Source organism: Plasmodium inui, assembly GCF_000524495.1.
Source record: "Plasmodium inui San Antonio 1 unplaced genomic scaffold supercont1.12, whole genome shotgun sequence".
NCBI lineage: Eukaryota > Apicomplexa > Aconoidasida > Haemosporida > Plasmodiidae > Plasmodium > Plasmodium inui.
In genome coordinates this window covers 442,742-466,064 of record NW_008481846.1, presented here as the reverse complement: position 1 = coordinate 466,064, position 23,323 = coordinate 442,742, and the positions used below count along the sequence as shown (strand labels likewise).

The window sequence follows — 23,323 nt, the reverse complement described above, 5'->3', positions numbered from 1 at the left end:
TATGGCTGTGTTTTTTAGGAGAAAATGTTAACGCAATTTTTTTTTTCGTAGGATGGATGATCGATGTACGTTTTTCTTCCTCTTCTTCCTTTCTTTTAAGTGTTTCTTTCTGGTCGCGCGTTTTTTTCTCCTTTTTTTTTAATTTGGCTTTGCTCAAATGGTACGTGTTCACGTTTGTGTTCGTGTACAAATAAGCATGTAACTCATGTAGCACGAAATGTATGTAAGCTTATGTATGTATCATGTATGTATGTATTATGAACGTATTATGTACGCATGTGGGGGGGATATCCCTGCTAAGAATAAGCATGTATATATATAATATATATATCAACGTGTTACGTATGCGTAAAAATGCTAAATAGTATGTAGGCGCTGGCAGGCTGGCATCAACAATGGCTTATGCAGTGTACGTGAATATTTTCACTTTTTAATTTTTTTCCCTCCTTTGGTTTTTCCTCTTCTTGTTTTCTGGCTCTTCTTGCTTTTATTATTTTTTTTTATTTTTTTTTTTTTCTTGCCATTTGATGTTCATGGCTATTTCGAAAAAAGCGCATGTTGCAGCTGATTGGGGGGCCATTTATTTTTTTTAAAGCCCCTCTCCCCCCTCAGCGCTTCCACGGATGTAGTCGTAACAGTACCAGTCGTAGCAAGTAGTAGGCTCCTTATAAATGGCAAGAAACGCTTGCACGTGCATAGGCAGACGGGAATAAAGGAATGTTACCCTCGCGGCTAGGTGGATATTGGTTGACGAAGGAGAACATCCGAGGATATATTATGTCGATTTCCATACACTTATGTTATGTACGCCTCAACTAGGAAAAACATGGGCCTATTTTTTTTTTTTTTTTTTTGCCACTTTATATTATGCTACATATTTATACCGCCCCCCTTTATGCTGATGCAACACTGTACGTATGCATATGTACTTTTCGAGTGCGTGTATTATGTAAAAGTCACGGTGGATTCTTTTAAAAGCGCTGAGGAAGAAAGTTACGCATGGACTTTCATTCGTTTGACGGCAACTTGTCCGCATAAGCGGGGACATAGGAAGAACCGCGCAATGAAATGTGCAAATATGAATACATATGTATGTATCTCTATGCATCTCCCTGCATGTGTGAATGGCACGGTGGTGTGCCTAGCATCAGCACATGCTTAATCGCGCTTGCACCAACTTGTTTTATTTTTTTATTTGCCACATCCTACGGTGGAGAAAAAAATTCAAACTTGACGTCGGTCCCCCCTCTCGTGATAAAATCACATTTGGCAGTTCTGTTCGTCTTTGAGAAAAAGCACCCGTTTGGTGGAAATAGACCTTTTTTTGTCCCACTAGGCAACATATGCCGCCTCGTTGGTGGTCACGTTTGGCACCACGTTAGCAGCTGCGTTCACGCAACATGGTCTCTGAGGCACGCGAAAGGTTATCTTTCCTTTCTCCACCGCTTTTCCCACCAAAAGAAGTTTCAATTTTTCCCTGTTAAGCGGCACAGCGGCATAGCGACACTACTCCTGCACGCACGTATGCACAACTTGTGTTTGATAAAAAAAAAAAAGGCTTGGCGAAAGGGAAGGTGGCCATATGTGTGCGCAGTTCTTTTCCGCAAAAAAAAGAACCAAATGGTAAAAATGGCAATCCGGGTGTAGGCACGCATATCCCCATACTTTGTTCAGCATGGCTGGATGAGACCATGAGAAGTTTTCTTTTTTTTCTTTTTTTTCTTTTTTTTCTTTTTTTTCACAAATGGCGACTTCCTTCTTATGGGGAGTGCATTCCATGGGTATACGCCTTGTGAAGGGTACACAAGCGACGCATATAGGGGCATAGAAGAATATACAGGCATAGGGGTATATACCTTACAGGCATAGGGGTATATACCTTACAGACATAGTGGTATATACCTCCATACCTATAATTAAATGCAAATTGGAGAGGGCACCAAGTGAAAACCGCCCTGGAGTAACGTCGAAATGGGTGAAGTACATTTAGACGACTCACTTTTTACACACCTGTTCTGTTGGGCGACCACCTCCATAAGTGAAGCGCACATTTCGGCTGCCCTCCTCTCGGATAAAGAAAGACTTTACTGATCACCCCAGTCTTCCCAAATGAACGGAGAGATAGAGACTGTCCATTCAACCCTTCCCATCCGAGTTGTACACCTTTGCAAAAAAGTTTTGAATTTTTCTTTTTCTTTTTATTCCAACTCCTTCATCATCCATGTAGGAAAATTGAATAAGCAGAGGTGGGTAGCTTCCCACTTTGGTACTTTTTAAATGCCTCCTTGCACATTTGCTCAATTTCTATGCGGAATAAAAGTTGGTTAGTTATAAGGGGAGGGAGGGGCAGACCGGGTATGCGGAATGTGATTCGATTGAGTGGAACACCTCTCAGCCATTTCTACACATAAGCAGCATAATGTTAAAATTTAATCCGTCGTGCATTTTTCCTTAATTTGAAAGGTGCGGGTGTTGTTCTTATGCTTGTCTCGAACAATAGGGCAGACACACGCTAAAGTGACAGATTGGTGCAGGTTAGCTCTGTTACTAAGTGCGAAGAAGCCAATGGATGGGAGAGCCGAAATGGAGTGTACACCCCGGCCGCTGCCAATTTGTGGGAATGGAGAAAGCTAATTTTGGTGTACACCTGTTTCGTTAGGCTGCCTTCTAGTGGCGCTATATTTGTTCGACTCGCCGCCGTCTTGATAATTTTTCCTGAGTTGTTCAGGCGAAAAAGAAAGCTATTTATAAAAGTATTGAAAAAGTGATTACATATAGGTTAATACATTGTGCGGACTAGGTGAGGAGAGTCGCCCGCCCTCCTCTCTGGAGTCGCTGCGACCTTTTTTCTTTCCCCCTCCGCAGAAATGTGCCAAATTGTTTTCATAACCCGTGGGGCGAAGTGAAAAAAAATTAGATCGCTCACCGTACGGCTAGGGTAGCGTTAGCAGGGCGCCCACATGAATGGACTCTCCACCCATGGTGCAGTTAAGGCATAGAGAGAGAAAAAATCCACGCTGGGGAGAATCCCGCGGGATGGCTTACATTCATAGGGAGGCAACAATAAGTTAGAAGTTTTTTCTTTTTTTCTTCTTTTCTCTTTTTTTTTTTTTTTCTTTCCCTTTTTCAAATTCATCTTCAAAAGGGCACAAAAGGTGCGTGCTGACGAAGCCGTTGTTTTCTGTTCACGCGAAGGAGAGAGGGGCTTCCCGATTAGCCGCCCCTCGTTGTGCTCCTCCTGAGGTTATCCCCAAATAGGAAAGCCCTCGTCGTTGCACTGCTTTTCTTTTGTGTCCAGGAAGGGCAACATCGCGCCTAAACATTGCATAGCAGAAATATACGACGTAGAGGGAGGGAAAAGTAGCACAGATAGGCTGCTACATACGCGCAGGGACGACAGACTTGAGAAGCCCCCCGGCCCCCCTCGTAGGAGGGTCACCATAAATATTTTTGCTACACACGATCGCTTAATACAAAATGGAGAAGGGGAAAGACCCAGTGAAAATAGAACTTAACAGACCCCCCCAAGAAGTCAGCCTGAGCGCATTCAGCATTCTCTTTAGCGAAATAGTGCAGTATTGCTTATGGAAGAGTAAGAGAGGATATCGAATTGAAGACTCCCTACATGAGATGGGCCTCCGAGTTGGCTATAAGCTAAACGAATATCTACCATACAAGAATAAAACGAAGAGGTGTGTAAGCATTATAAGCATTTTAACCTTCCTGTCAAAGCATTTGTGGAAATATCTATTTCAGCACTCTTCCGATTTGCTCAAGTCACAAGATAGCATTTACGAATACATGCTCTGCGATAGAAACATTTTACTAAACAGATTTATTAGCGTGCCGAAGGATTATGGAAATATTAACTGCGCTTCGTTTGCAGCTGGCATCGTAGAGGGGATGCTATGCAGCTCTGAGTTCCAGGCAGAGGTCACAGCACACACGGTGTATGAAGACGACAAGAATTTCAACACCACGATTTTTATCAAGTTCTATCCGGAGGTTGTGGACAGGGAAAGGAGTCACTGATTTTGGAGGGGAGGGACTGACATGAAGGGAAAAATTCTTTTTTGTTAAGAGGCTCGCATATGGGCTTCTCCACGTGGCTACCTTTTCTTTGCGTTGCTCATTATTTTTCTGTATTATGCTGTATTTTTCTGTTCTTTTTTTTTTTTTTTTTTTGATGAAATTTCCAAATGGGAATTTTCACACCAGCGGAAATTCACTCCAGGCGCTCTGAGCAAACTCACGGCGAGCGGCGTTGCGTGGCGATAATGCGCGTACCCGGCCACGTCGTCCGCAGCGTTATCCTCCGCATTGTAAGCGATATCATCCAGTATAACTTCCCCCCCCCGTTTGTGACGCCCATTTACACACGCAGCGACAGAACAATACCTACACAAGAGTATCCCACCCGAGGGACCCGTCCCCCCCCCCTCTTCCCTTTTCATGCACAAAAATTTGTACACCTCGTTTTGGGAAGTGAAAACTCCCTTGCGCGAGGAGTGTCATATGAGTCGGTCATTTCTGCTGTGTGGTTAAAAAATTTGGGAGATTTGTCCCCCATATGTTTGTCCTATGTGTAGGAAAATTCCTGCGGTTGGGGAATAAATCGGGGGCAGCGAGAGAAGGGGTGAATGTCCTCTTCGAGGGACGTCGACACAGGGATGGTCCAAAATTTTACATTCACGTGGGAAAAGAGAAAAAAAAAAACACATGAACATACGTACGAGAACACATTCTGACATGCGTACATGTATGCCAAATGCAACATCGGCGGGCTCAGAAGCCGACCCGCCCTCTTGGCGAGCCTTATTCAAACCAGTTCATCCCCCCAATCGGCCTCGACGGTTTGTTTCCCCCAGCTGTGGTGAAAAATGAGGGATCACACCCCCCAGGGCCCCTTCCACCTTATCGGCCGTACTGGGTTGATAAAATGGTAATTTTATTCTACGCGGTGCCACATGGTACTCGACAGCGGGGCTATACCCACATGTACGATACGAAATTTGTATGCACCTTCAGGCATCACCACAGTCGCACATACGTACAGAATTGGAACCAACCGCTCTCCTTTTCGAGAATGGATTCTCCTCAACGGTTGATTGCGTGCATATAAAGTAAAGTCATGAATCGATCGCTTGGGGATGCTACTTCTCATCAGGCACTACTTCATGTCCCTACAAATGGGCATTTCTCAGCAAAAAAAAAAAAAAAGGAACCAATGCGGGAAATAAGAAAGTAGAGGACAAAAGAAGCAGTAGGGAAAAGCAGTGCCCAAAAAAACCTAAGGAGAAAATTCCATATAGCGTATGCCCCAAAATGAACCCATTTTCCCTTTTCACGTAAAAATTATAAACATGAAAATAAACCATCAGATCAGTGTTGCCCTTCCTGTTCGTTTCACTTAAGAGGAAGTGACCCCCCTTTCCCCCAAAGAGGCTCTCTCATCAGCTAATGACGCAATTGCGCATTAGCATCTGTTTAGTTCTGTGCTGCCATTAAGTGAGATTGATCGTTTGCCATTTTGCGTAATCTTTTTCATTTTTCCATCACCCCTTTCAGTACACAGTGCAGTTTTTTTTTTTTGCTTAGCTCATTTGGCAACTCTCCTGCAACGATGTGTTCTGGCAAGCTTCCATTTCTCATGTGCTGGTGTTTTTGCTTCCTCCCCCCTCATTCTCGCTTTAGCGCGCTATATAGTAGAAGATAGAAGCGCAAAGAGGGCACCCTCTGGAAGTTACTACATAGATTATAATCATTCATGTGAAGGAAGTTTTTCTTTTTTTTTTTTTTTCTTTTTTTTTTTTTCTGGGAGGCGAAAGGAAGAATGCGCCTTCCACACACGTTGTGCACGGTGGCATATACACATAAGAGTTAAAAAGAGAGGTCTGATCCACCCATTCAAAAGATAAGTGAAGCTCAGATCAATACACCTGGCGAGGTGTGTCACCACCCACTTGTCCGTTACCTATAGCTGCTTTTTTGTATTATTCCCCTCTCCACAGAGTATGCCTTTGCAAAGCTGTGTTTTTCCGCCCCGCCACTTTCTTCTATCTCCCTTTTTCGATTAGTTACATTTGGTGATTTCCACAGTTGCACCGCTGGAGCAGGGCGACCAGAATAAGAGGGCTTCTCACGTTGGAGGGGGTATCATATACTCCCCAACTGCTTCTACCGCTGCTGCTTCCTCTGCTGCTTCCTCTGCTGCTTCCTCTGCTGCTTCCTCTGCTGCTCCCGCCGCTTCTCCCGAAATGATTCTAACCAAGCACAGCAGGAAAGTGGCCTCGCTGCGCCACTACTACAGCGTGTGGGTGGGATACAACAAGAATGTGCAGCAGGCGGGGAATTTCAAGAACAGCCTGAACTGTCTGTTCAAGCCAAAGAGCATCGGTGTGATCGGAGCGACGGAGAGAGTCGGCTCCGTAGGAAACTCGATCGTCAAGAATCTCATGAAAGGAGAAGGAACGTACAAATTATACTTTGTTAACAGAAAGGGAGGGAAGGTGTACGATCGAGATAGCTACAAAACGGTTGGAGACATTCCTGAGCAAAATATCGACCTGGCAGTGATAGCCGTTCCAAGGAACCACGTGCTAGGAGTCATGAAAGATTTGAGTGGGAAAAATGTAAAAGCCGTAGTAATCGTAACTGCTGGGTTTAGAGAAACGGGTTCAGAAGGAATAAAGCTAGAAGAGCAAATCGTAGATGTAGCGAAGAAGAATGCGATCCGAATTATAGGACCAAACTGTCTAGGAATTATCCACTCGTATCACAATATGAATGCTTCCTTTGCTGACAATGAGATATTGAAAGGGAATTTTTCTTTGCTATCCCAGAGCGGAGCGATCTGTTCGGCTGCCCTAGACATGTCTCTACAACACAACATCGGATTTTCTCACTTCATTTCGGTGGGTTCTATGTGCGATGTGCAATTTTACGAATTAGTGGAGTATCTCTTTTACGATGAGAACACAAAGTATATCCTACTGTACGTAGAATCCATCGGAGATATGAACAAATTTGTAGCCGTCTGTAGGAAGGTCTGTCTGTACAAACCTATTATCCTTTTGAAGAGCGGAAAAACAGCCAAAGCAGCAGAGGCAGCCATTTCACACACGGGTTCTATGGTAGGAAATTACGAAATATTCTATGCATCTATGAAAAAATTAGGAGTTCTAGTGGTAGATAATTTCGAAGAATTATTCAATATGTGTAAAATACTTAACCTTTCCAGTTATCCAGAGACGAATGAAGTATGCGTGGTGACCAATGCAGGAGGGCCAGGGGTCCTTCTCGTCGATAACATTATGAAGAATGATGGGAAGTTATCCGATCTCAATGCCGATTTGAAGAAAAAGCTAGATGCATTTCTACCCCCTTCGTGGAGTAAGGCAAACCCGGTAGACATGCTTGGAGATGCTTCCCCATTGATGTATAAAAAAACGATCGAAGCCCTACTAAAAGATGAGCAATTTAAGAATATCATAATTCTACTCTCTCCACAGAGTGTTACTGAACCTATGAACACTGCAAAGGAGATCATCAACGTGAAGGAAGACATAGCGAAGCAGGGAAGACTCATCCTATGTAACTACCTCGGAGGGGTATCCCTGGAGGAATCGACGAACCTTCTAAATAAGAACAGCATCCCCACATTTGTTCACCCTGAGCATTCCGCACAGAATTTGCTTAAGCTGTATAAAAATATCATCCACATTCAGAATCTGTATGAGGAAATTCCGCCCTTCTTGGCAGATGCAGAACAGAATCATTATGTGAATGGGATCATTTATAAGCACCACTTTGGGAGCACAGTGAAGGGGGGGTACTCACCAGTGGGCCAAAAGGAAGGAGGCAGAATACAGCAGAGGAGCAGGGCTACCCCAGAAGGGATAATCCAAAACGCATTGAAAGAGCAGAAGTACATTTTAAATGAATTTGACTCGAAGGAGATTCTTCAAACCTACGACATACCAACCGTTCCAACAGAGGTCTTTCACACCCTGGAAGAAATAGAAAGTAATATTGCCAATGTCAGCTTTCCGTGTGCAATGAAAATATACTCAGATACGATTACGCATAAGAAGGACATCGGGGGAGTGATCCTAAACATAAACTCTAAGGAAGAACTCATCCAATCGTATAAAGCCATTCATGAGAGCGTAAAAAGGCATAACCTAGAAAGTGAATTCAAAGGAGTCACCATCCAGACCATGATAAACACGAATGACGGAATTGAGTTAATCTTAGGCTACTATTTTGATGCGAATTTTGGACCCGTTTTGCTGTTCGGCTCAGGGGGGTCCTACGTAGAGATATTTAAAGACAATGTTTTGCTCATCCCCCCTCTGACTTATTCGTATACCCACCACCTGATGAAGGAGACAAAGATTTATCATGCGTTGTTGGGAAAATCTTCCAGGTTTAAGAAGTGTGATATACCAAGGCTGATCAGCAAGATTATTAACTTTTCGGACCTCATTCTGGATCTCCTTCCCTACATCAACGAGTGTGATATTAACCCATTGTTCGTTTCGGGCAGTGAGATCGTCGCGTTGGACGCTAGGTTCACTCTCCGCAAAGATCTGACCGCGGATTCGTTCCAGTCTGCCAAGAGGAACCCCCTCTACAGCAGCTTTGCGAAGAGGTACCCAGTCGAGATGGTCTTCTTTGATGGGGAAAGCAGCAAAAAGGGAGAAGCATCCCAGACACAGGAAGAGAAGCCGCTGCAGCAGACGCAGCAGCAGACGCAGCTACACCCGGAGGAACCGCAACAGAAGGAGGTCCCCTCCTATGAGGAAGCTACCCCACCAGTGCACCTCCCCAACGAGTTCGCTTCCATCACTAGGTGCATCCACCCCTACGATGTGAAATTTATGCACGCCTTCCTCCAAAACAACGCCAAAGAGTTACACAAGAGTACCTTCTTCTTCACCACGGAGGAAAGCATCAAGACGAAGCTCTTCGCCTACGAGCTATGCAATGCGGACTACGACGTCTACAATGTCATTCTGCACTTGCAGAATAACAAAGTTACTGGATTGATCAAAACAGAGAAGAAACAACACTCCAACCACTGCTATACTTATGCAACCGATGCAGCCACGTTTACTCACTTGATTCAGAAGCTACATGCTTTTTCGAGCAGGCAAAATTGCACGTCCAACTTTGTCTACCTTAAGAAGGATTCCCCCTTTGTGGAGAAGCTCAAATCCATGTCCTACGTCCTGGACTACGAACAGGGGGATATACTCTGCTACGTCGGCGCTACCCAAACGGGCCAGTGAGGCTCACGCGGTTAAGCGGATAAGCAGTTACACGGATAGACAGTTATACGGTTAAGGAGCTACGCAGCTACACAGGAACGCAGTCATGTGGCAGATAAAACCCCGTCAGCGCATCCTCCTTCCAGCATTGGGGACCCACCCACAGTAAAAAAAAAAAAAAAAAAAGAAGAGTTGAGAGCGTGCGGAGCCTCCCCCCCCCGTGAAAAAAACTGCGCACATTTTCAACTTTTCCCATTTTAAAGTAAAAACATTGCGCAGACTGTTGCATGTGGAACGGTTAACTGGGTGGTGGCCCGTCACTCGCAATGCGAGGATAAGCTAAGTTAGGCGAAGTTAAGTTAAGCTAAGCTGCATTAAGCTACGTTAAGCTACGTTACCCGAACTTCATTAGCCTAATCGCAGCCCACTTCGGATGGTTCGATCCTCGGCGCGGGGAAAACTGCGCGGGGGGGACCAACCGGATGTGACAAAAAAAAAGTGCAGTCCCAAAGTGACCCCTATGAGGAAGGCAAACTTGCTGATCTCGTTCTAGGGACGGTTTTACAACAAAAGGGGGACTTTCCGATTCGTGTTGGTACTTCCGCATGTGGTGGTCTACCCATGGGATGTGAGTCCACTGACAGCCTCGCCTCCAGGGTAGACCATCTGCACAGCGTGGGTCCCCCCGTAGCGCCTGTGCAGAATGTTCGCGCGCAACTTCACGCTGAGCAGCAAGTCCTCGTAGCGGCCTACATCGGATGCAAAAAAATCATTCCGATTCAGGTAAAAATAAATCGTATTGTTACTCTTCCCCTGCAAGTAGGACGAACTAGCACACCTGATGATTTTTAATTTTTCAAAACTTAAGTTGTCATAGGAGGATGGCAAAAGGGACAGGCATTCACTGTGCAACAGGTCATTGTGTAATTTCAGCAGTTTGGGATTCTTTTCAATCGCCTCTTGGTGATATAAAAAACAGTCGTATAAGATTTTCATCTCGTTGATGGTCGCGTTTTTATACACATACTGAAGGGCCAAAAAGATTTCCTGTGCAATTTGTTCCAGTTCTGGGGAGTGCCCGCTTCTACCTGTCTGTTCCCCCTCCATGGTCAGCAGTGTGCACACATAGAGAAGCTTAATTAAGGACGACGTATCGTACAGATGTAGATAATCCAAAACGCACACGCTGAGGAGATGCTTGAGTGTACTTTTCTCCCCGTAATTTAGCAGCGTGAGTAGCAGCAGGTGGAAGGGCAAGAAGTGGAGAATGTACGGATTGTAAATGTTCAGGGGGGGGCGCTTGTTGTTGGAGTTCTCCCTAACGTGGTTTTCTGCCGCAGGTGCAAACTGTTCCTCCTGCTGCTTAACTACCCCATCGCAGTTCTCCCCCTGCCCCGCGACATACAAATTTTTCCCTTCCAAAGATAACTGCTCATTTTTGTTATTCACAAAATTCTCCATGTTAATGATGACCAAGTCGAATAATCCTTCATGTCTCAACTTCGACGACAAGAGTAGGAGAAGCACATAGGAGATATTCTCTGGAGGCAATAACTTGATCTTATTCATTTTTTTCTCAAACTGGGAATGTATATATGTGTTTTCTTCTAACCCTAACCTTTTATATGCACTTAGAAATTTTACGAAATCTTTGAAGCTGCAATTGTTGCTACTGCTATGCAATTGCTTGACCTTCCTGTTCACCAGATCGATGAGTACCTCATGGGAGGTATCCAATCTGCTACATGCCTCAAGCACTGTGAAACCATCCTTATCGTAATAATCGTAGTTGGTTACAATTCTGTTCATAATATTGGCAGAGGTATCTGCATCCACGTACAGGTAAGACACATTTTTAACTATCGAGACTAACTCATTTTTGTAATCATTTATGTTGCTATTCAGCTGCGACAGAAGTGGTGATTTCACGACTGGATGGTGGAGATTTAATTGCTTATAAACGTTGGTCATTATTTTTACCCTTCGACAAGAGCGAATGTTAAGTAGGTCGCTCACTCTGTTGGAGACAACTCCAAGTAGGGTCTCATTTGAGTATTTTAACTTGGCGTAAATTTCTAATATCTGAATCAGCTGAGGGGGGAAGAAGTCTTCACAGAAATCGTACACATGGTCGGTAATCGTCTTCACCACTTCGGGGTCACACCTCCGTTGCCTGCTTATGCCGATCAACAGTTTTATGACCTGTTCAGGCGTTTTGCTTCCTATGTTCAGAAGGTGGTCGTACTGCCAGTACACGTCACTCTCTCGATGAGTGTGCTGGGGATTCATGGCATACCGTTGATATGTCTCCCCCTCGCTGCAGGAGTTGAAGCTGCGCGATCTGGGGAGTTGCCCCCTTCGGATTTTCAGGCGCCTCCCCACTCTGCCCGGGAGAGCGGCCATCGGGGGGGGTAGGCGGTGAAGAGGTGGTTCAGAGGCGGCGCGGAAGCGAAGGGCAATATAGCGATGTCGCGATATAGAGGTGTACGTCCCTAACGGCGTAATTACCCTTGAGAGGGTCCCTCGCAACGAAAAGGAAAGCGCCGTAGCATCAGCGCGGTAGGATCATCGCAGCACCCGCTGTTCACCACTTGGCACGAACCCAAGTTCATACTCATATTACCCCGTAGCCCTTTAAAAACGCAACCTGTCAGCACCACGGGGGATGAATTCGTATGACCAAATGAGAACACCATATACCATGATAGTTAAATAATCCAAGGAGAAAAATTGCGCACCGTACACGCAGGCTAATTTGACAGCTTAACCGTTGCGTAACTTCTATGCTGGCAGCCCCGCTCTGTCACCTTTTCCTCCCCCTACACAATAGTGCACATATTAGCGTATGCGCCAGGGGCGAGAAGCCATGATAATACCCCTCGACTGATTATTTTCCTCTACATTCATATTATCCATTCCAAGTGACATTTTGACAATCCCTTTAGCCCTGCGAAAGAGTCACGAATGCAAGTGTGCCTTAGTGTGTAGTGAGCTTTTTTTGTGCATTTTTTTTGTCCTCCTTGGACCCTCCGTGTCGTCGCAGCTTTACCCAGCTAGCCATTTTGTGGGATTTTTTTTTTCTTTTTTTTTGTGCAGGTAAAAATGGCACACGTAAAGATTAACGAATTGGCTAAATGTCGAAATGGTGAAATGCTGAATTGACCATCCATAACCTCCTTCCACGGGTAGCCCGCAACTGAGCCAACGGCGTACACCTCCGTAGGAAAAACAATAACACCGTTAATCCACCAATTATAAATTGTTTAGTTTGTTGAAGAAGGTCCATTCTCTTTCGTAAAATGCACACAAATGTTCGATGAGAACATGTAGAAGGTAGAGAAAACAGGTGCGGCAGGGAAGCCACGCCGCGATGTTGCAAAGTAAGCACTACGAAGGGGGGCCACTCTGTGTACTTGTGCCAAGCAAATTTGTTAAACTCGACGTGCACCATCTTGGGCGCACTGACGATCTGGTCAAAGGTAAGGGGGGTCACATGGACGCATGAATACACATGCACGTCCGGACGTAGGCACATTCGTGTCGAAAAACGAATTTTTAAAATTACAATAAAACGAATGGGGTTTAAAACAATGTGGATTAATAGGGGGGTAAAGCAGCGCGGCAGGGACGGCACAAGGGAGACCCCTTAGCCGCGCATTTGTCGAATCGGCACGACAGCATAAAAGTGAAAAGCAATGACGAATACGAGACACAGGAAAAAAGACAAATGCAGGGGTGGCTGCTAAATTATGCAATCCTTTCCAAGTGGAAAAATGACACAATGGCAAAATATGCCAAGGTAAGGGGGGGATACTGCCAAGGGGAAGGGGCTGGAAGCCGAAACAAATCACGCCACACTAGCTAGATAAATTAAGTAATCGAACCACGTGGCAAGGGTGAAGAGTGAACTCCCCACGATGTACATATAACAAGCTGGACTGTACCAGCCGGGGAAATAAAAAAGAAGGCTGGCAAGCGTAAACAAAAATCCCCCAATTAAATTGGACACATAAACAATCAAAACCTTATAATCCACGCTTTTTATCTTGTCAAAATCCATGGTATTAATAAAATACACGGCTCCAATGAGGAAGAAAATACTTCCTACGACGAAGTTTGTAATTCCGAAGTAGTCGTCCTTAAAAGTGGAATAAACTGAACCGAATGTAAAAAGGATACACCCGATTGCGTAACATATATGCCCACGGTATTCTTTTTCCTGTTCGACGCCAGCGTTGAGAGCGCTGATTAAATTGCAATACATACACATGACACAGGCTATGGCAAAAATGATACAGCCAGCTACGGTTAACTTTGGGTAAAGAAAAAATATACTGCCTATTATAAATGAAATCATAGTAACAAAATTGATATGATATTCCCATGGGCACTTCAAAATGTCTGCAATTTTTATATTATTTTTTGCCTTTGTCTGATTGTGTTTGTCTGATGCCATTTTTCCGTTTCCAGGAAATGAACTCTCGCTGTGGGTGAAGAAGCCTAAAGATTTTGTTTTATTTTTTTTTGCATAAATAAATTCCTTCTTTGCAATGTTCCCTTCTTCAATGTCCATCCTCCCCGATTCCGTCGTGGAGAAGCCATCATATTCTTCTCTATCACTCCTTACACTTTTCAGTTCATACATATCTGCTTGTGCGGTCGTTATATGTGTTTTTTTTTTTTTAAATTTTCTTGAACTTGTTTCTTCACTTTGGAATAAATGGAGCGCATTTTCCCTCGTCCACTGCCTTTTGTTTTGTGCCGCGGGCTCCTGCTCTGCGTATGGGACGTACACGTGCTGTGCGTACGGTACGTACATCTGCTGGGGAACCCGGCGCATATGAGGCGAGCACCACACATGTCCATACGTACACGTACATGTGTAACGTAGTTCGATCGCTTTCGCCTTCGTCTCCACGCAGACGAAAATAGCTGTTTGATGAACACACGCGAGGGAGGGGGGGGGACTTACTCTTCCAGTGTTTTTGCTTCTCCCTATGCGTTTCGTTTCTTCTCTTTTTTTTTCCTTTTATCTTTCCCTTTTTTTCTTCTGCCTTTTCTTTTCCTCCCTTTTTTTTTTGCTTTTTCCTGTTTTAATGCGTCCAAGCGGATGCCAAATGTTTATATATATATACTCCTTAGGGGGTACGTCTGCTTGTTCCCGATGAAGCCTCTCGCAATAGTGTATATTTTCTCTTTTTGGATTCCTCTCAGCGGCCGAACGATTTTTCGATTTTGGCACGATGCGGAACAGATCACCACAATGATTTAATTACACTTGTTCACACGTGCGTGTTGGAAAAGAGGTGCCGAGGGGCCCGCGCGCCCAGGAACAGTCAACGCGGAGCGGCGAAGAGGAAGGAAGGAAAAAGAATGTTGTGCCACTGTGCCCATCATGGCAGAGAAGTACTTCGAACTGTACTGTACGCTGCCGGAACGGATGGGGAAAACAATGACCGACCTAGGAAGGACGTGAAAACAATCAGCAAACACCGCAAAATTAAGGCGAAGGCCGAGTTTGTTTGTACGTGTTTTTCCAGCGACTCTCCTTTTATATGGTTATCTTGCTTTTAAAACCGTTGCGAAGGAGAAGCGGGCAAGTGAAAATGTAAAAAAAAGAAAAAAATAAAGAAAAAAAAATAATAAAAAGAAAAAATAAAATAAGAAAAAAAATAAATAAAATAGAATAAAATAAAATAAAAAAATAAAAAAAAAGAATAAAATAAATCAACTTGTAGCGCAACGGCTGCAGGCCAAAATTGCGAATATGTCTGACGCTGAAATGTTGGAATGGAGATAAAAATAAAAAAGTCCAGAAGGATTATGTGGTTGTCCTAAAACTTATACCATTTTCAGCTTCTTGACAATTGGTGGAAAAGTGGAAAATATAGCCTGACCTGTTCAGGCAGTTTTTTTTTTGATAAAATTGAGTTAACGCGATTTTCCGTGACTTTTCGGAAAAAAAAAAGGCGAGGAGGGCACTTCGCAGGTAGGAGAAGACGCCCGAATGTATAGAGCGCATGCGCGGGTGCGTCGCTGAGGTTGCGAAAAAGGAGAAAACGGCGGAAAGGCAGGGCGGATTAACACAGATTAAGAAATCAGATTAAGAAAGCAGATTAATAAAGCAGGTTAAAAATGCAGATTTTAAAAACGCAAGTTAACAAAGCAGGTTAACAGAGCAGGTTAACAAAGCAAAGGAAAAAGGCCCCCGTGGGGGATTTCCTAGACGAGGTGGAACCGAATTAGCAAAAAAAGGGAACGGCCTCTTCCCAACGTAGACATTGCAAAGCGCAGCCGAAGCTGCTCAGGTACGAAGAAAGCGTACAAAAATGGAGCTGCTGCGCATTATGGTACATAAAATTTAGAATAACTTTCATGAGGCCCACGCAGGTGGAATTCTCCAGGAGGTATCCAGAAAAGAAAACATTTTTAACATTATATAGTTGGCTGTGAATGTAGGCCTGTTGGGCTGTGTTAAAAATTACGATCGAGAGTAATGACCTGGATAAGTCGCATTCGAATTTGTGGGATGCTTCTTCGTTTTGCTCCTGTTCTTTTTGTTGTTGTTCTTCTTCCCCCCGAAGGTGTTGGTAATCATCCCCATTGCTGCTGTTAAGATAGGATTGGTCAATCTGGCCAGGGTTACCTTCTACATCGTGGTTTCCAAGGTTCACATTTTCCCGCCTGACTTGTTCATAACATTCTGAGGATTTGTTTTTCTTCCCGCCTGTTTTCCTGAGAAATTTGCCTCCGAACAGAAGACGTTCACTTCTTGTGCGGCCTCTATAGCAGGCTACTTCTGAATATACGTTTGGTTCCATTTCCGAATCACTTTGCCATTTCGTGCTCACCATGAGGATATATTTTTTCCTCCAATTTTGTATTTTCCGCTTGGCTAGGCCTCCGTCGTGGGGAACATCTCCATCGCTGTGAGAGTGGAAGAGGAGGGGGCTCATCACTGTCCCCGTGTTCTGCACCGTGTGGGGGTAAGGACAGGGAGGGGTCTCCAGAGACTCATCTGCGCAGGAGTCACAATCGCAATCAGAGATGCAATCGGAAACACAATCGAGGTGACTATCGGAGGAGTCACTGGCCGCGCCCTTGCCCAAGGCACGCCCTTGCCCCGGCGGACGTCCAAACAACCCCTTCACATGAGCCATCTGCTGCGCGTTGCCAAAGAACGAGGCAGTCAAATCACTGCTCAGCCCGGCGTTGCCGTAAGAGCTACCATAAATGTCCCCAACAGACATGTCAAACGTTTTTCTGTCCCCACATTTCGCTAGTTGGCAGATTTTTTCTATGGAGGTGAGCTTCCCCGTTATTAAAAAGAACAAGCCGACAACACTTTTGTACGAAATGAAACATGTTCCAACGCGCGTGACAGCATTGTTTGCGCTGACCAAATGGTAAGTGATCCCTCTTTTTACACTAACGAGCAGGTAAGGGTACGTATCATTAGCTTCTCCCATTTCGCACAGAAATCTTTCTTGTAGCCTATTTTTATTTTGTTCCTCACCCGTTCTGTTACCTTCCCCATGTGTACTCTCGTCCCGCACAAATTTGTACAAACTGGCAGGATAATATTTTCCCAAAAAAATAAGTGCGCTGTTTATGCACTTTACTTCTTCGTGATAGGAGAGCTTGCTCATTTTTTTTAACTTAAAAAATCTTCTCCTAAGATAGGCGCTCCTCTTCCCGGTGAAATTTATTACCGTCTTTGATATTGTCTTCTTTGGCCACTTTTCCAGAGCTTCATCCAAGCTACTCAACTTTAGGGTCATGAAATAAATTTGGGCAATTTGGTCATCCATCAGTGAGTCTCTCCCGTTGTTCCTTCGAGATTCCCCCGATTGGGCCTCCATGAAATGATCATACGCTGAGAATGGTTCTCCCATGTGGGTACCCATTTTTGACGGCAAAATTTGGAGGTGTTCGTTTTTTTCTCGATCTTGACACAGTACAAGGAGGTGGAAATGGCCCACAAGGAGGTGTCTTATGCTTAGCACATAAGCATATATATCCTTCTGCATTTGGAGATATTCTCCATTCGCGGTCGGTGAGTCCGATTTGCATTGAGACCCTTCAGTGGGAATGTAATTATTGACCATTCTGTGAGAAATTATTCCTTCTTTCGTCCCGACATGAGGCTGAGTGTCCTCAATCGTGTGGCAGCTGTCTCGACGCGCGTCTTCACCGATTTCACCGTTCATTGTCTCCTCGTGGTTACTCTTCATTTTCCCCTTCACCAGAATGCTCGTAACGCGGACGCGGTTATAGGAGCACTCAACGCCCACGACATTCCCCATTATTTACGCGTATGTTTGGATCGAAGCGGGGAAGAAGCGAAACGGGAGAGAAGTGCAACGGGAAAGAAGCACAGCCGGAAAAGGGTCAAAATATAAAACAGCAAAAATGATAGTAAAAATAATGTCAAAGAGTAGGACCGGAAAAGTCCAAAAGGAAAAACAAAGTTGAGTTAGAGGTAGGCTGCCCTGCGCCCCCTGTTGAGGGAAGGACAATTCTCTATGGTCAACACGCAGAAGGAAATACTTTTACGGGGTATACAGTGCGCCTTGAAGAAGCTTAGATAGGGGGCCCGCTAGCGCGTGAATGAGGGCATATAATTGGGGTTGCCCAAAACAGAGGCGAAGCCGCACATTTCTTAAATGCCTAATTGTGCTAACTTCCCCTAGGATGCTGCCGCTGTAGGTGTGGCAGTACACTCGTTAGGTCATCCTGCCCTCACCCATATTCTCTCCCACTTAAATAACAGTCAGTGGAGGTTATCAGTCACTAGCACATAACCGTTAGGAGAGTTTTTCTTGGCCATTCGTTTGAGCCGTCGATGGTTTGTTCACTTGGCTACCTCCTCAGGGGTAACCGTTCTGGCACAAAATGAGGCTAAAAGGTAAGAGGAAAATACCAGAGAATAAAATAGAATAAAATAAATAAAAATTGAAAATTTAGGTGATTATTCTGTGAAGCATAGACATGTTTTAAAGGTACCATTTATTCGCGCACTTTTGTTAACTCTTCTTTTTTTTTTTTTTTTTTTTTTCCAACTTGGGGGAGAGAAAAAAGTGAGCAACATTGACTACGACCATTTTGTGAAGGCGTTAAGGGGTATGCCCCTCTCCCTGCGTAAAAACGCGTCCGCTCATTTTCGCTTTTTCTTTTTTTTTCGTTTTCTCCTACCCATTTGTGTGGCTCGAAAAATAACCACTGCAAAGCTAATCTGCAAGACGATGTCGACCTGCCTCAGCCGGGTGGTCTCCTCCTCATCTTCAAACAACGGATGTGGGCTCCTATGAGAGCGTCGTCTATTTCGAAATTGTTTGCGTCGTGGATGTAGCTGTTCATGTTGTGTGCGCATCTACCGCGGCGTCCCCCATTTTCTTTTTTCCCTTACGCACCGCCTCCAAATGGATATTCACCGGTGCACAAGTAAACAATGCCGGGTATCTACCAACATGGCGAGGATTACACACAGATGGGGTAACTCCCAGGACGGCATTTAAAATTCCTTTTTTTTTCCCAACTTCTGTCCCTGCGCATGTTGTTACGTTTGTGTACAAACGGGAATATAAAAAGAGAGATAAACGTAAACAGAACCGGGTGAAAGGTGTCACTACTTGAGGAACTCTTCACCCCCCTTTGTGCAGAAATGACGCCATATATTTGCCGCATGTGTGTGTTCACGGAATGCTTCTCCAGATTTGGAGAGCAGACCGAGGCCCGCGTTAACTGTGCATAATCAGTCTATTCGCACAGATGGGCCAGAAAGAAAGTCTTCGTAAAAAAAAAAAAAAAAAAACAAATGAAATACCAAAAGAGGTGCATGGATATACGGATGACTCCATTTGGCTGCATACGCAGAGATATACATTTTTATATCCACTGAGTTAGAAAAAGGCGAATTGGGTCTCCCCACTGGTGATCACTACGCCGATGATTCCCGCACCGGTTGCGCCATTAGGTATGTGCACTCGACACGGTCCCTCTCCCGGCCTCCAAAAAAAAAAAAAAAAAAGTGAAACACCCGTGCAGGCATGCGCATATGTGTCTGATGAATCTCGCAGATGTGCATACCCATCGAAGGGGGAAAGTCCCACTCGTGATGGAAGTGCCCCGCAGAACTGATAAAGTGTAACCGGATGAGTGTTAAGTAGATTTGGTGAATACGCGTTTGTCTGTTTGTCTGTCTTTCTGTTTGCCTGTCTGCCTGTCCGTCTGTTTTCCCGTTTCGTTGCTTTTTGCCCCCATTGCGCCCATACACTTTGGGCAATAAATCTATAAAAATTTGTCTGCGCCATCGGGCAAAGGCAAACGTAAACACAAACGCGTCGCAAATCATTCCAAGGAGAGTGACCAATTGCAGGTCAAGCGCGTGCAGCGTATTTTTCTTTTTTCTTTCCTTTACTATCTTTTGATGGTTTCAAAATAGGAATATAATCTGTTAGCGAAATTTTCGGAGGGAAAGATAAGTGGAGTGATACATAAATTGATCACCCAGGGAGACGGTTAATTTGTTATCTGGTTGGCTAGGTGGTCGGCAACCTGCTTCCCCAACTGACTTCCAAGCCGCTTCTCAAACTGCTCCCCAACCTCGCTGCATTGTTTTCCCCCTCTGAGGAACGAAGCATTACGTGCGCTTTGGGGCCATGTCCAGAAATTGCGACTGCCCCCCCCGTCAGAAAATCTCCCCGTAGTGGCCGCTAATCAAGTGCATCCCCCACGAAGAGGAATATCCCCTCCGTCTGCCGCTGAAATTTGCAGCCAAAATCGCTACATTTGCGAAGCCCCCGCAGACGGTGGAGTCACTTTTGCGTAAGTTTGCGCGTGCTGGTTTGCTCCCGCTCGTCTGCCCCCCATTGATCACCTGACTAGGCAAAGATGCACGAGGAATCCGGACAGGTAAGGGCATTCCTTAGAAGTCCGCTCATCAGTGTATGTCTTGGAAAATTCCGCGTCAGACTGCTCACACGAGAGGGGGGTTACAAACCCGAGTTGAGGCGCCTCCCTCAGCGGTGAGATAGTTCACCAACAGAGGGACGCCGCCAGTGGAAGCCGCTAGTTGAAGCCCCTATTCGAAGCTGCATCTTTCACCGCTAATCTCCGCTCATGCAGGTTAGCGCCTCCCTGAGGAAGTGCACCGAGATGGAATACATGTGCCACGTTTACAACAGGCAACTAATTGAGCAAAGGGAAAGAATAAATGAAATTAAAAGAAAACTCAACTCGTACAATCGGACCATACAAGAACAGGAAAATCTTTTTAACCATTTTACGAAATATACTGATGGGTTTCTGAATAACATCATGTAATGCTTTTTTATTTATTTTCTTAATTTGGATTGTCTCCATGTTGGTGATTTTTACGCCACCTCCCTCCCACTTGCATTTTCATACTCATGTTCACTCCTACCCGTTTAGACATGGAGAAGGCAAAAAAGAAATAGCCAGTTCATCCCCTTTGGTGCCTTCCCCCCCTCCCCCCTATTTGTAGAACCTTCTTTGGAAATTTTACCAACTCGAAAAGATTCGGTGTGTTTGGTACCTGTGCGAGGTACTGCCTTGTGGACGACCGGGTTAGTCTCGTTTCCCGCTGTGTAAAGATATGTCCCTTTTGGGGTAGGGGAGGATCCTCCTCTATGTGCGTGCAGTGCGTCTCGCGTTACTGCCCAGGGATAATCTCACACTCTGTAATTTTCCCCCCTCGCTTACCCCTTTTTACACGCAGAACGAGCTAAATTTCGGCAAAGAGACGAAAGGGAAAGGTGTAAAGAAAGTCCAAAATGTAGGGAACATACATCATGGATACGGCGGGAACGACCAAAAGAGAAGGAGCTACGGCAGCTGCAATTGTAATTGCACCTGTTGCTGCAGAAAAATTAAGTCTAAAAAGTGTGTCAGCAACCAATGCCAAAACACCATCGTGTATAACAAAACGAGCTTCTACGTAGAGGAAAATACAAATCGAAAAAAAAACAAAAAAAAGAGCAAACATAAAAAAGGGTTGAAAAAGAAATACTTGAGATTGACAAAAAATATATATAATCTTCACAAACCCTACGACACCGTCGAAGTGAGGGACCTCTACGACATCTACAGGACGCAGAGCTCGTCGTATTGTGATCATTATTACGTCAACTGAAGGTTGTAAAGTGGTGACTCCTACCAAACATGTGTGAGTACATTTTTTTCTCTTCCTTTCTTTCTTTCCTTCCATTTTTGCAACATTCATGTTAACATTGTATATGGGTGTACCGAACAGGAAGCCCATCTGCCTCTACAATTTCCTTTCCCAACCAGAAGAGCATTTTTTCTGGCTATCCTTTCTTTGTTTTTTTTTTTTAATTTTTTCAGCTTTAATCTTTACAAAATTAGTTTTTAAAAATGTTAACGAGAGGGGTTTTTTTACCATCCCTCTCGACAATTTTACAACTTTTTCACAGTGCTGTATAAGTATACATATCACATAAGTGTCTGTCCCTTATCCATTTTTAAAATTTACGAACAACAGCATTCAGAAGGGGAATTCTCCACTTTGTATCACATCCACGCAAGTTGGAAGTGAATGATATGACCTTTCAAAAATGTTAATTTTGTTACCTGACTTGTTCATATTTTTTTTTTCTTTTTTTTTTTTTTTTTTTTCTCCTTTCTCCGCCTAAGTGCAAGGGCACGGACTTCCTACCCTGTGCAAAGTGAACAGATCCGAAAAGGAAGGGAACGACCAAAAGTGAATGCATGCGGATGTAAAGGCACGAAGGTTTATGCGCATAGGCGAAGCGTGTTTCTACGTTATGCGCAACTTCTACAATGATTGTCACACGGCTATATGTTCGTATCATTACTTTCTTTTCCTACTACAGGCTACCATTTTGGCAATTTTATAATTTTTTTTTTTTACTCAACGGCGTTTTTCTCTGTCATGTAGGGGTTATACATATACCTATAAAGCACGCATGGCGTATTAAACCTGCCATTTTTTTTCAAGCGAATATATTAAACTCTTCTTTTTTTTTACCCTTTCCTGTGAGGCATTTTACTAAAAGGGTGTTCTACACGACGGAGGATGCATACTGCTCGTTTTTCTATAAGATGGAGTTGTGAATGAGCATTGAGGCGGCACGATTGAGCAAATATGCCACTTGGGAACGTCCCCCACTTTTCTGCTGTTAGCCCTATTTCTATAAGTTAGCAGCTTCAGATCGTCGCAATATTTTTATGCCATTCGCTTATTCCTCTTCCCCGTTCAAGGTGTCCATTGTACATACATTTAAACACCAGGTACAGCACCCCCTTGGTGATGGACTCCTTTACGAAGCAGCATGGTCCTGTCACGTGTTACTGCTCCACAACACGCACCTAAAATAATGATGCTGCCATGGCGGCTGATTGGCTCCCTTAAGGGTGTAACAGAAGAGATAGCACGCGGGAAAAAATGCGAGGGGGCGGAGAGCCCGATAGCTCAGCGTTTGGTGAAGGATGGAAGCAGATACGCAGCGATGTAACACGGCCAACGCGCAAAAGCACACATGTTCCTATTTGAGGAGGTCTGTTCAGGCATCCCTTTCCTCACGGAACTTAGCAGCAGTCCTTCAACTTCAGAAACCGCATCAGTTTGCAGTGAAACATGCATGAACACACACGCGTGGGGTAAAAGTGTGCGTGCGTGAAATGAGCATCCTTCTCGCTTCGCCCCCTCGCGCCAACTGCGCATGATCAGCTTTGGGTGCCATTCCTGCCCAGGTATCTGTACCCCCTTCCACTGCTACCTCGAGCACTGTTGGGCGACTCCAAGTCACAATAGTGCTCGTTTGGGGGCGCATAAAAGCTGTATATTTTTGGCCGCAGCAGGATTGGAGTTTTCTCCTTCGCATTTGATCTGTGACTTTCTGCCCCATTTTTAGGGTGCCATTTTTTGTGCATTTTGTTTTTGTCAATTTTTGCCCCCTCTTTTTTGCTTCCCCTTTTTTGCCTCCTTGTATTCGACTTTTCGCCCCTCCCGTTTGTCTTGCGCATTTTTTTTTTTTTCTTTTTTTTTT

At 44.5% G+C, this 23,323-nt stretch overlaps 6 protein-coding genes across 6 annotated transcripts; 3 read left to right on the top strand and 3 right to left on the bottom strand.

The window, feature by feature from the left end:
- Positions 1-3,477: 3,477 nt before the first annotated feature.
- Positions 3,478-4,032, top strand: C922_03145 (trafficking protein particle complex subunit 5; the record flags this gene model as incomplete). Its single annotated transcript, XM_008818737.1, has 1 exon — positions 3,478-4,032. The coding sequence occupies one exon, from the start codon at positions 3,478-3,480 to the stop codon at positions 4,030-4,032; it is 555 nt and encodes a 184-aa protein (XP_008816959.1).
- Positions 4,033-6,257: 2,225 nt separating this feature from the next.
- C922_03144 (acetyl CoA synthetase) lies at positions 6,258-9,293 on the top strand (the record flags this gene model as incomplete). Its single annotated transcript, XM_008818736.1, has 1 exon — positions 6,258-9,293. The coding sequence occupies one exon, from the start codon at positions 6,258-6,260 to the stop codon at positions 9,291-9,293; it is 3,036 nt and encodes a 1,011-aa protein (XP_008816958.1).
- Positions 9,294-9,887: 594 nt separating this feature from the next.
- Positions 9,888-11,561, bottom strand: C922_03143 (hypothetical protein; the record flags this gene model as incomplete). Its single annotated transcript, XM_008818735.1, has 1 exon — positions 9,888-11,561. The coding sequence occupies one exon, from the start codon at positions 11,559-11,561 to the stop codon at positions 9,888-9,890; it is 1,674 nt and encodes a 557-aa protein (XP_008816957.1).
- A 1,558-nt stretch (positions 11,562-13,119) lies between these two features.
- C922_03142 (hypothetical protein) lies at positions 13,120-13,917 on the bottom strand (the record flags this gene model as incomplete). Its single annotated transcript, XM_008818734.1, has 1 exon — positions 13,120-13,917. The coding sequence occupies one exon, from the start codon at positions 13,915-13,917 to the stop codon at positions 13,120-13,122; it is 798 nt and encodes a 265-aa protein (XP_008816956.1).
- Positions 13,918-15,514: 1,597 nt separating this feature from the next.
- Positions 15,515-17,506, bottom strand: C922_03141 (hypothetical protein; the record flags this gene model as incomplete). Its single annotated transcript, XM_008818733.1, has 1 exon — positions 15,515-17,506. The coding sequence occupies one exon, from the start codon at positions 17,504-17,506 to the stop codon at positions 15,515-15,517; it is 1,992 nt and encodes a 663-aa protein (XP_008816955.1).
- A 2,659-nt stretch (positions 17,507-20,165) lies between these two features.
- On the top strand, positions 20,166-21,426 carry C922_03140 (hypothetical protein; the record flags this gene model as incomplete). Its single annotated transcript, XM_008818732.1, has 4 exons — positions 20,166-20,186; positions 20,400-20,593; positions 20,779-20,860; positions 21,013-21,426. The coding sequence occupies 4 exons, from the start codon at positions 20,166-20,168 to the stop codon at positions 21,424-21,426; spliced, it is 711 nt and encodes a 236-aa protein (XP_008816954.1).
- Positions 21,427-23,323: the final 1,897 nt, after the last annotated feature.